Raw genomic sequence first — 12,886 nt, forward strand, 5'->3', positions numbered from 1 at the left:
TCCAAATGCTGCTCCAAAGTGACCTCGGCCAATCACATCACTGCGGTGATTTAAACTAGGGTGCCAAGTTTTTCTCTCTTCAGTAAATGTCAAATTGTAGTTTGGTATATAAAATTTGACACAAAATTTTGGTTACCAATTTTGTCATGCAGGCTTGATGCACCCATGGCGCTACATCACCTTAAGAAAGCTGCTGCAGAAGTGGTCCCTAAGAAGGAGCATGTGCCAACAGCCTGCAGCAGGGCATCGGAAGAGACGCCTGTGGGTGCGGCACCGGCGGGAAAACTGGCCAACGGGAGGCTGTCTGCTGACACAGAGGAGACTATGTCCAATAGCAGCCTGAGCACACTATCCGGTAAGCCACCATAATACAGTTGATTAGTCCCCAGGAATTTAGTGCTCATCACAGTTTAAACGAGTTCACTCTGCTTCGTTGGCTCTTTCCAACAGGCACATGCTTTGCAAAGGAGGTATGTTGATTTGATTTGGGAAAGAACCAGATCCTCTAGCTCATCTGGGAACAGAAAGTTGAAGCCCCAGCTGCGGGAGATATGGATAACTATGTTAAGGGGGGACACTGGCCTTTGAGACCAATAAATGACCAAAAAATCAATTTTCAAAAAATGACATTTGTGGAATCTACAGCTATTATTTTCTAACTGTACCAATTTTTTCCTTCAAGAAATCAGCATTTTGACCATATTAAATTCAGATCATCGTGTGAACTGAATTTATGCAGGAGTAGACAATTTAATGGCATGAAAATTTTCACATCTGGCTGTCTTAGTATGTCAATATCTCAACATCTAGGACAGATAGAGATGTCATATTGTTTGCTAAGGGAAGCTGAGGGCACAGTGTTTGCAATAATCGGAGCAGATTTGTTCAATCGCACTTCAGAAATTTATAATTTCGCAAAGTTTATCGATACATTACATTCACACCTTGAATACTGATATTCCAAGTGCTGTAAAATTACTAATGAGGGTAAAATGGAAAAAAGGTTTTGATTATTGCGCTCTTTACTCACCATACTATGTAGCCATATATTAAAAATTATTTTTTATTGAGCAGTTTTTTTTTGCACTGAGGTACTAATGAATGACTAATTAAAATTAATTATCTTGGGAACCGACTAATTTATGAGGAAGGTAATTTTATTGTTGAAATCAGTATAAAAAACTGAGCAAGATGGTGCAGTTTCATTAGGATTGGACTAAATTTAAGAAATATAGGTCTAAGACCAGTTAAAAAGCATTTTTTCGTAATGACATCTTTGAAGTGATTCCTCATGCTCTGTACTCGCCCATTTTTGCACATAGGGAGTTTTGGCTGTTTTTAATGCTGAAGATTTTTCTTTGCGGTGAACCATTTTCATGCCATTCTGCTTTTAAATGAGTGATTTTGCAGCGGGCTGCACATGCCTGTAAAGAAGTGCCTAGAGCAGTCATGCAGTCATGGCATCGCCATTGCAGGAAAATTTGTTGCCGTGCAGGATGATTTCGTTGAAGGGTTGCAAGTTTTAGAGAAGTATAATTGGAGCCCTCAGATTTTTAGAGCACATCTTTGTGTCCCCACCAGCAGCAGCACATTTACGCCACTGGTGCACTGGTATCTTCGTGCAATCTGAGAAGAATGAAGGTGGATATTTTGACCCACCTTTCTTGCTGCATTGACTTTGGCTATTTTCCAATATGAAGAAAAAGCTGAGGGCCACGCCGACAAAGTGTCTGACACCTTAATTCTTCTGCAGTTGCCTGCAGAGGTAGTACATTAGTGGCAGAAATGGCTTCGGGACTAACTCAAGAACTGGCGCTCTCTTGGGAAAGAGGGCGCTTTGAACTTCCATTTGAATGTCGTCGTCATTGCCACTATCATCGCTGGCACAGCCACACACATGCATAGCAGGACAAAAGTCACTCCCGTTGATCTACATTTCACCCTGTTCTTTACCGGCTGTGGCCACCCCATCGTTTGAATGTAACATCTTTCAATTACATCTCCTAATTCCAAAACTTACTAAACACCCTTTGTATATGAATGTCATGAAACAACGTTAGCGCTTGATTAAACAGGGTTTTGAATGGCATGGAAGGTGAAGGGTACACAGCAGATTTTATTCCTGTGCCATTTGATCTCTGCCTCGGAGAGTGATGGGCTTAAGGAAAACTGTTTTTGTTGTCAGCGACCCCATCTCAAAAGTCGCAGTCCCCTATGACTGGACCAGTGCTGTTGTTTTCCCCCAGTGCATGTCAAGGTTGCTGAATAAGATTATGTTAAAGAGCAGTGTCTTCTTCTTCCTTATTTCTAATATACATTTGCATGTAAGTGCGTGCATCCATACGCATGCCTTGAGACAAGCCGTTTGATTAGCATGATGAAGGTATGACCTACAGGTCGGTTACTGGGAGACAAAACAGGGACCACAAAGACTACAGCATGCAGCCCCTTGAACTGGAAGTATTTCGTATACTTCCAGTTCAATATTTTCAGATGTTATAGTAGCTACTTAAGGAGTGAGCATAGATGATGTGGTGGGAAAAAATTTCTGCACAGCACCCTCAAGGTGCTTCATGCAAAGCAACATGGGTAATATCAATGGCAACACTCGAAGGGCTTGGAGGCAATAACACGAATCAGGCTTAGTGTGGGGTACAGCGACGAGTACAGTGGGGAAAAAAAAAAATGAAATTAAAAATCGTGAATGAAACTGGAAGTTGTGTGCTGATGGTGTTTGTGTTCCTCGGGCGCATCTTGCAGGCGTGGAAGACGTGGGTCTGGCTGAAGATGGCAAGGAAGGCAGTCCCCTGGTGGTCTCTGAGTTGCGGGGCCTCTGGGTGGCTTTCGAGCGGCACTCGCTGGGTGACCGGGCCCGGCAGGACATCATGCGTGAGGTCAACCTGCTCCTGGCTGCCTACCAGCAGCGCCACTACCTCACAGGCTACAAGCTGCTGCTGCAGCAGCGACAGGTCAGTGAGCCGACTGCAGGGCTCTGCCACCTTTGTCCCAGCTGGGTCCGCTGCTAAACAAAGGCCTCTCCCAGTTGTTTCTTATCAGCCCTACGCAGCGCCAGCTACGTACCAGCAAACTTAACTACAGTATACCGTATTTTCCGTTGTATAAGACGCGGGTTTTTTTCAAAAATCTTGCTGGTGCGTCCTATACAAGGGTGCCTCTTATATGCGAATTTTCCGTTTCTTTTTTTTGTGAGTTCAGAAATTACTCAGGTTCATGTTCAAGCTTTTTTCACCGAAAAAATATTACTACCAATAACGCGGTTGTAACATGGTTAATACTTCAATACGGGGACCGCCGTGCGCAACTTTTTTAGGTGAACTTTATCATGAAACGGCGGGGTTGACGACTTCCGGGATCTTAAACATGCGGCCGTTTCGGAGAGCCCAAGTAAAGGTAATGTGAAATGCCAAAAGATGGCGACAGTCGCGCTTCTCGCTATTGTCAAGACAAGCCAAGAGAAGCCGATGTTTTTTTTAGTCACCCTTTGCAAGTACGTAGTGCAAAGAGAATGCTTCAGCCGCGTTGCCTTTTCGATAGCGCATCCGAAGATGAAGACTTTGAAGGTTTTATGTAAAAATAAATTGTTGTGGACATAAAGAGAGTTCTTTCGCTTTTTTTTCTTTTGTGCTAAAACGTGGGCGGGTATGGCGTGAGTGTTGCCTTTTTCGATCACTTAGCGTTGCTTAAGAACTTCTCCCACGTACGGTGCATTTTGCGATGGTCGCATAAGCATGCTTAATTAAGCCTCACTAGCCTAACTGGGTAAATTGGGGTGCGTCTTATACACGGGTGCGTCTTATATACCAATTTTTTCAATGATAGCCTGCATATATGGCGGGTGCGTCTTATACAAGGGTGCGTCTTGTACACCGGAAAATACGGTAAGCTTGTTAATTCAAACTTCAAGGTCCAAGGAAAGTTTTTCTATTATTGAATGACATCGAGCAAACTGCTTCCACCAGATGAAATTTATTTGCTGACAGGCTGGGCAATGAATGCCTTTTTTTGAGACAAGAATGGCGCAGTACTGACTGTTTTTCGATGTTTCCACCAATGCTTTATAGCGTGCATACTGCCGGCGACGTCGAAGCACAACTGCTCCAAAATTGTCAGGGGCTTCCCGGCATCCTTAACGGTGCAATGCACTGGCGCTTCACTGCTATACCGTCACACCCATCAAAGCGGCACCGTTGCTTGTGAGGAGGCTTCATCGTATGAAGAGCGACCTGCACGTGGTTAGCACAGTTTTGGCGCGTTGGAAGAATGGAACCACGTGGACAGAAGTGAATGAAATGCTCAGCGGCGGCGAGGCGGGGAGAGAGAGGGGGGTGCAAAATACCAGCGACGCGCCAGTCAGCACCCGAAACGTTGGTTGGCTAGCTGACGCTGGAGGTGGAACCGGCGTCGCTGCGAGCTGCTGCAAAACTCGGGAAAACGAAACCGAAACTACGTGATCAGACTATTCTCAGAGACTGGGCCATCCATTCGTCATTGCGCCTGCAGTTGTCAGAGGCGTGTGCGCAACTCTGTAGCGTAGAATTAAAATTCAGGTTTTGAGCAGCGAAATTCATCTTCTCTCTTCTGCACCAGTAGTATCCGGACGCAGGATCCCTTCGTTAGCTTCTTCAAGTTAATCGGTACAAGTCTCGTTATGTTCTAATTAGTGAGCGCACAAAGCCACAGACTTACTAGGGTGTTGGCCGGGACCAAGCCGGCAGTTATAATTACCCGGATTTCCGAATTAATGGGGGTTGAATTAATGAGCTTTCACTGTAATCTCGCCCACCCACCTGCTGCTACATTTACCTTTCCTCTGTTACTCCACTCCATCTGCATCGCCATATAGAGTGCTGCTACTGTTGCTGCAATCGAGAGTAGTCTGTTTCAGTCTGTAGCCCTTTCTAGCTTTGTATGAAAAGATCCAGAGCATTGCAGTGATTATAGGCAAGCATGTTTGGGCCTGTTGAAATCACTGAGAACACATCCACATCACCCATTTCCTGCAGTGCCTGCGGACGGCATTGTGCCAGGGTGGTAAGCTTTAGCAAGCTTACAACAGTGCTCGTTTGCTGGCTTGTTAGTGCATAGTGCACAAACTGTGCTAAAGGCACAAAGGTACCAGGAGGAGGCTTGTATGACAAGCACGTGCGCAGTGTCAGAGCAGAATGGCAACTTAAAGCTTAAAATAAAAACTAACAGTATACTGTGGACATTTGTGTCTGCTGTGCATGTTTCCCTCCTTCGTTTTTGTGCCATTAGTGCAGCTCATGTGACTGTTAAATTGGGATCTCTAAGAAGAAAGTGCACAGCCTTGGTGTCTACATTTCAATGGCACTGTGTTTTAGTTAAGTGCCATGCTTTCAACACAGCACTTGCATTGGTCAAGCTTGCTGTTCAGAGTACTTAATTACACTGCAGACATTGACACAGTTCACTGTACAGCGCTGGAAATATAAGTGGCTTCACAGAAGGTGCTTGTCGCCTGAACGAAGAAGCAGCGAGTATGAAAAAATAATGCATGAAATTCTCATTTTATTTAATCTGCCGGCATCCGCTATGTGCTAATGCTGTCTGTTGTTGTCAGTGACTGCTGCAAACCGATTGCATTAGGTTGTCACACAGCCAGGCAAGTAACAGGGGGCACACTTGAAGCAGAATGTAAGCTTGTTCTGTGCTCTGTGCAATGCAGGAGGCGGAGCCCATGTCTTGCAAGCTCGGCTCCATGCCCAAGGGTGGCGACATGCCATCCCCCCGCTTGCCGCTGAGTGGTGTGCCTACGTCCCCAACCAGCACCACGCAGCCGCCTGCGCCACCACCACCACCGCAAACCACCTCTCCGAATGCAGCTGACAGCTCTCCAGTGAACTTGTGCGAAGGCAAGGAGCCCCCAGCAGCACGCAGTCCCCCACAGGTCTCCCCAGTGGAACAACACAAAATGCTCCTGACCGCCTGAAGTGCTGGAGGCAGCAGCAAGTCTCTCGCAGTGCCCCCATCCGAGACCCTCCACTTGTTTCTTTCTGTGCCATTGCTGCCATTGACTTGGGAAGCTGTGCCTGCTGTAGTGGTCTGAGGGAAGTGTAGCAAGAGTGGGTGTACCCCAGTAGGCTGTGGCGTGCCACACATAGCTACCCTCACACTTATCTCTGCCCATTGCTACAGAATCACCTCCTTGGAGCTGGCCTCCTGGTATATCTTCATCACTGTACCCAAATTGTGACCATGTAGTCGGGGCAACAACCGAGTTACAAAATTTTGCACAACTTATTAACACGTAGTGTTTTGACACTAGACACCTGTTGAGGCTGGTGGGCCCTAATGTCTGGAACATAGGAGGTGACAGAAAAAGGAAACGGGTGGGCTGGTTTCATCTAGAGGCATGGAAGAGTGTAAAGGAGGATATGTTTGACCCGTGTGGCTCTTTTTCTTTGATCACAATCAGGCTGCCTGCTGAGCACCCACGAAAACTGCTCACAAGACCAAGTAAAACAAAAAGCATCCCAGAAGTGGTTAAGTGGAGGCGCGAAACTTCTCATCGTTTCGTTGACAGAGCTGAGAGCTGAAACAAATCCAGATGGAATATGCCCCCTTCACTGGCAGAATTTACAGGACATTTCTGTAGTTCCAGAACGGGCACAAGGAAAGGCTCAGCATTTCTACTGTTGGTGGCAGGGTGGGCCCACGTCTTTGTCTGAGCTCAGGAGCACAATGCACACGCATTCGAGCCAGCATTGGCCTGGCATCATCTATGGTGGCATGTGCTTTGGGCTCCGTGCAGTTGACAGAGACGATGGCATGGGCGATTCTTCTAGCCCTGGTCAAAAAGCACACAACAGCATATCACGGTGTCAAGGAGCACCTTTACCACACGGAGTGGAGGCCTGCCCGTCCAGCCTACTGGGGTCGCCCCATTTGTGTAGCAATGGCAGCCTGTCCAGGAAGAAACGTCAAATGCAATACTTTTTCTGGGACTGCAACGCACACGGTGACTGTGGTGACTGGTGCTAGCCATGACCGTGCTGCCAGTCAGCACACACACTGTAGGATCTCGCCTTCTGTTCCGCTGAGATCCTCTTGTCTTTCCTCTTTCAAGGTGTCCCCATTATTGCTGTTACGTTTTTTTTTCTCCTTTCTCTCTCTTTGTGAAAACGAGGACAGCTGTGTTGTCAGAGTATGCATTCTTTTCGTTGTTGTTGTTTTGTGTCGCTCACCGTGTAGTGTTCATAACTTCTTTTTAAGTGCTGGCCTGCTGGTTTTTCCTGTCTGCCTTGAGGGGTGGGTGGGCTGTGTTTAATTGTAGACAGCAGAAGTTTTAATGTTTGTTGTTTTCATTTGTTGTTGTTGTTGCGCAAGTGCATAACAGAGCCACTGCGCAGTGAGGAGTATTCTTGGATGATGTAGCGTGCATGAGACAAGTACGCTTGTACAGTGCAAGCTGGAACTGTTGGCTGACAAACTCAAGGCACCAGGCTCTAAGAGCAAGTTCTCCCATAAAGCTTTGAGAGAGCATTGCTGCTGTGCGATTTGCTGACCATGCCTGCATGTTTTGTGTGGGTGGTCAAAGGTGCGAGCGAGTGCCTAATGTTGCTCCGCAGTTCCAGCTTGCATTGTGCTTATGTGCATGTATGCACTTTTCTTACTCTGTTTGTGAGCTGTTGGCATTTCTGTTGCCTGCATGGTATGTTTGTGCGTGTGTTTGCATGTGTGCTAGAGCATTCTGGCCCAATGTTGCTGTTGTGAGTTGTCGCACTGCAGTAGACAGGAACGACTTCCATAAATTTATTTTTTTTCAACACTCGCTTGTTGTCATTCCCATAGCCCATCATGTAGAGTGTTCTTGTAGAACTGTGGATGCCTGAAGCACTTGGAAAGAAATTTGTTCGTACACCAGTTTGCTGGGGGCAGTTGCTCACACATTGCGGTTTGCATGGATCACTGATTGGCTGGGAAAGGATTGAAGTGTGCTTCGTGGCATGGAAGTTGGCAGTGGAACAATATCTCGTCCCGTAGCCATCGTTTGGTCTTGGCAATCTGCCTCAAAGACTTTGTGGACTCTAAAACTAGCTTTCGTGCATTTTGTTACTGTTGGGTGTCCAAACTTTAACAGCGGCGGTGCGTGTAATGTTCCATTTAGTGTGCATTCAGGGACTCTCGAAGAGTTTTCTTTCATGACTCTATTTCGTTTTTAGACGGGTTCATATTTTTTTTTATGTTGTTTCACTGACCCCAGTGAAATAGCTGTTCTCCCCCATCGCTCACTCAATAGTTGCAGCTCATTATGTACTTCACACCGCATCTACCATAGGGGTGTCCTTGCTACCCAGGAAACACGTCATGTTGAACTAGAGGTGGTAGACAAGGGCTGTAGGTCGTACCTGTTTGTGTGACAATGTGATTACTCTCTTCTGCTCTGCGGATAGCACATGATGTTGTTTTCGCGGATGCACACACATGGCTTGCATGTTTTGTGCTTGCCAGTGCAGTGTTCTTTGCACAAGGATATTTCTGTCCCCAGCACACATACACACAGCATGTTTGCACAAAAATGACTTGGAGTGGGCAAACACGCAGACGTTTGTTGCTGCAAAGTGATGCAGGTGTTTCATTTGTCGCAGTAGCACTGCTTTGATTCTCGCGCATGTCTGGCAGTTACGATACCTCATCTGAGTGTCTTCGGCACCTGGTCGAGCCATTGTTACGGTTTTAAGGTTCTCTTTTTTGTTTGTTTGTGTGTGTGTGTGAGCGCATGCGTGCAAATGCGTATGTATGCATGTTCGAAGTACTACTCGATGCGGGTTTTCAAACGTGTGTGTCCTAGTCATGATGTCCCCACCTTTACATAGCCCTGCACAAGAATGTGTCACTCCGACACTCATCGTACAAAAAGAAAAGGGGAAGAAAAAAGAAAAGAAAGGAAGGCAAAAAAAAGGAAGTGGAAATGGAGGCAGCATTCTCCAGGATTGGTGCCTCTTCCACTACTCTTTCCACGTGCGGAGGAGCTCTTTGTCAACGGCACAAAAGTGACATGGGAAACACTTACACGAGATGGCGTGCGGCTCTCCCAGGCTGGAAAAGCACCGACCTCATTGTGAAGCCGCCCCTCGCAGTACAAAAAATCCGTGCCAAGAGAGAGACACTTGTCATTCTTTCCACTGCAACCGGGCAGTCAGCTCCCACTTGTAAAATTCAACTCAGCTGTCTGTCCCTACATTGCTTCCCTTTTGGCAGCCGTCATTCTTATTTGTTCCATCTCATCGAGGCGTTGCGTCCTGGTCTTGTGTTCACTGGAAATGGACCTACGTTTTTTAACCTGCCACATCCCTCTTTGTCACCTTCTTCCTTTTGAGTAGTATACGAGCAACGCTAGTGCCAAGATACCAGTCAGCCTGTCCCCATTGTTTGTGGCGTCATCTCGCTGTATTTATTTTTTTGCTCAGATCATGTCACTCTCTGCGACTCGTATTAGGCCGTAGTAGCAAAACGGAGACAACTGCAATGCGGCCCGACGTGCAGTCGCACCATCATGACAGGTTTGTTTGAAGTGACGGTGGCACCTGTACATACAGTTATACCGGTCCCCATCCTTTGTGGTTCAAACTTTTCTTTGCACTTTTGGTTTGTTCGTCCAGTCGCCATCTCATATCCTTTCGTCACCTTCCATGCGCTGTTGCCGTGCAGGCAGCGCCCATTCACATCGTTCCGCATTTGACCATCATTGTATGCACAGCAACTTTCCCTGAACATTATTACTCTTTATTTTTTTGTGTGTGTCTGGCTAAACCAGCTCTTCAGAGGCTGTAAGTTCTTCACCCATTCAAGCCATCTTGAGCAACTAAATGCCAGATCCAAGTGTTGAGAAAATGGGTGCAGTACACTGCAAGTAGACGTGTGCCGTAGGCCTAGTGTTATTCATGGAATCAAGCCTTTGAAGGTCCATGTTACATGTTGAATGAGGAGCTGCGACTGTGAAACCACACGGCAGCATTCGGTGGGCGTTTTTCGAGCCAAAAACACTGCAGCATCCCAATGTTTAGCTTGCACTATTGGACATGTTTGTGTATATTCCTCAGATTGGCAGAGATGTTGGTAATCATGATGTGTCAGCCTATCCCCAGTGTTGTAATCTTGTTGAGGTGTGCTAGTGCTGTGTGACCGGCCTGAGTAGCATTCTTTACATTTCAGACACTGTAAGTGGATGTGTAAAAGATTGAGGCCTGCTGTCCATTGTGGATGTTCTTGTCGCAGCCAACAATATATAATAAGGACCGTATCGGTGCTTGGAAGCTTCACACGTTCGAAATCAAAGACGAGGCTTGTAGTATTGTGAAAAACTTTGTCCAAAAAGAATGTCGACAGCACTGGTGTAGAGTGGCAGCTCCTAATTCACAGGCATGTGGCCGCATTGTAAATTTCTCGTACTCAGGAATGATTTCAATGTTCAAATCATTTTTTTCTTCTCCTTTTTCCATTTTTTCAAGGCTCACAAGGAAGCAGTAGCATCAATTTTGTGTGCACCTTTCACTTTGGAAAAGCTGCATGGATTGCAGAGGGAATGAGTGTTGCCCGTCTGTGTGAGGTCATGTGCAATGGCTGGTTTTGTTGCTGGATCTGTAACCAGTTTCGTGGCTGGACAAGACATGCAGTGTGAAAGGAATGCTTTTGGCAGTGCTGCCAATTGCATTGTGGCCCCATGCACTCTGTTGTGGTATCAAAGCAGCATGCAGAGATTTCATTCTCAATACGTGTTTCTTGCCTCTGAAATGCGTTTCATTGTTGCGGTCAAGGGCTGTGCGCTCATGCAAGCCCTGATGGAACGTGCGGTCGCTGATCACACCCGGAGGAGGACGTTTAGCGTAGCTTGTTAGGTGCACAGAGTCGCTTTGGTGTTTTTGGCCGGGCTTGGTCTAGTGTTGGCAAAATGTTGCAGTTTATATGCAAGGCATCAGTGTGTAAGGAAGGAGCCGTTTGCAATGTCCTGGCATCAGGCATGCAAGGGGCTTGTGTGTACCAGTGGGGCAAGCACTATTATGCAGTGAATACTTTCCTTACGTGTTAGGAGCTGTCTGTACGCTTACATTTCATCATGGGTTTGTTGGCACTTGCAGCTTTGCATTGCCAAAATGTGTGTCGCATGAATGCACTCAAGCAGTTGGCTGTTGAATGCAAAATAGGGAATGGCAAGCCACACTCAGTTCATCGAGAGCCAGCGGCTCGAACATTTTTTGTAGTGGAAGCTAGCATAGATGAGATTAAGCAGGCTGTCACATGATGGCAGAAGGCAGTGCACAGGGATGAGACGATGAATGAAACAAATGCTGCGTTTTTTATTTTCCTTCCTTTTCTGAACTTTCCTTTGAACTGTTGTTGTCCTGTGTCCAGGTTACACGGTTGTTTCTTGCAGTGTTGAGTGAGCAGTGTATCGTTGAATTGAAAAAAGAGGGAAGTTTGGTCGCATGGCGTTTGCGTTGTGGTGCCATTTATGGCAGTGGATGGAAGTCAGATGGCCAGCAGGGCAAAGTGTGTAGAAGGTTCAGTGTGTGTCGCACAGGGTTTTTCCATTTGTCTACCCCGAGCAGCCGATTGTGGTCCAGTTCTGTGCTTGATGCTGCATGTGTAGGGAAGAGAGAGTTTGGCGTGTGTTTTTCGAAGGTCTGCGCAGCAGCCTGTATTCAGGTGGACAAGGAGAGATGGTGGTGGTTGGTGACCGGAGCAAGCTTGGCTCCTGCACACAAAGCTGTGATCAGTGCAGGCAGGATTGTGATACTTTGCGTGAAGGAGAGAGTGGCATCAGTGAAAGCGAGAGAGAGCAAGTTGCGTTAGCCTGGTTGCAAAACCGGCGAGATGGCCATGTGCATACAGGCTGCAGCCATAAACAAGCTGCTTCCATCCAAGCCTTCTGTTTCGAAAGAGTCAAATGTTTGAACATTTGCATCCCCACCCCCACCCCCCCCACTGCCCCTTCGTTTTTCGCCTCAATTGAGTCCACACTATATTTTCCGCCCCGACTGTGAGCAGGTGCAGAGAAGGCACTTCTGTTTTCAATTCACTGTAGCTTGTTTCTCGGCTGAAAAGCTGTCCTGTGTGCCATCTCATTGCAGGTGGCGACAAAGGTTGCGGTACCTGTGGTTGGTGTCAGTCCGACGCCCCTTGCTCTCGAGGCAATGCAAAGAGAATGGGGGCAGGAGTTGGCATGTGCTGCCAGCTCCTGCACAGTCCGACGTCGTGTGGCCTTTTTCTTTCGAATCCAAGAAGTTGAGCAGGGTCGCGGGTGTACATACGCAAGGCCAGAGTGGTGCTATAGAGCGACAGCCATTCCCTCGGGGACGGCATGCTTTGCTAGCTTGTGTTGCTTGTTGCTAGAGTGGGAAGGGCCTCTGGGGGGGAAAGAAGGCACCGAGGTGTGTGAGAGATGCGTGTCAGCTTCGCTTGTGAGAGAAGGCACAGAACCTAAGTCACTAGCACCCCGTACATGAACGAGGGTGGTGATATACTCAACGAATTACAACTATCAGTCCTTCTCATGCGCCCTTATTTCATTGTCTGTTTTTACGGTTGGCGTGTTGTTGGTTTCAATGCTTGGGCTGGAGGGGCGACCGGTGCCTTGCGTGTCACTATTCACGTGGGGCACCCAACAGAGCGTTCATTCATGACTGTTTTCGTCATTGTTTTCCCTGGATGCCCCTTGTGCACTGTCTTTCTCCTCTCCCAAGAAAAGGGGGAGGGAAGACGACTTGAAGAGGGTGCAATGTCGCGAGTTCTTTGCGACATGAAAGGCTTTGTACATTTGCTCACGGCTGTAGAATATTGTAAATATATGTACAAGTCATTTGGAGGGTTTCAAAGAGATAGTAAAGGGTTTGTATCTCACAGC

General features: G+C 47.1%; 1 protein-coding gene across 2 annotated transcripts in view; it reads left to right on the forward strand.

Moving 5' to 3' along the window:
• LOC149364548 (ski oncogene-like) overlaps positions 1 to 12,884 on the forward strand; it is a 121,052-nt gene extending 108,168 nt beyond the window's left edge. For both annotated transcript variants that reach the window (XM_089574504.1, XM_089574503.1), the window contains 3 exons: positions 153 to 355; positions 2,761 to 2,969; positions 5,708 to 12,884. In XM_089574504.1, the coding sequence (XP_089430630.1) occupies positions 153 to 355; positions 2,761 to 2,969; positions 5,708 to 5,971 (676 nt within the window). In that variant the 3' untranslated portion in view covers positions 5,972 to 12,884. The remainder of the gene's footprint in view (positions 1 to 152; positions 356 to 2,760; positions 2,970 to 5,707) is intronic.
• Positions 12,885 to 12,886: the final 2 nt, after the last annotated feature.

Source organism: Amblyomma mixtum, chromosome 2, assembly GCF_055824585.1.
Source record: "Amblyomma mixtum isolate Tamu chromosome 2, ASM5582458v1, whole genome shotgun sequence".
Taxonomy (NCBI): Eukaryota; Metazoa; Arthropoda; class Arachnida; order Ixodida; family Ixodidae; genus Amblyomma; species Amblyomma mixtum.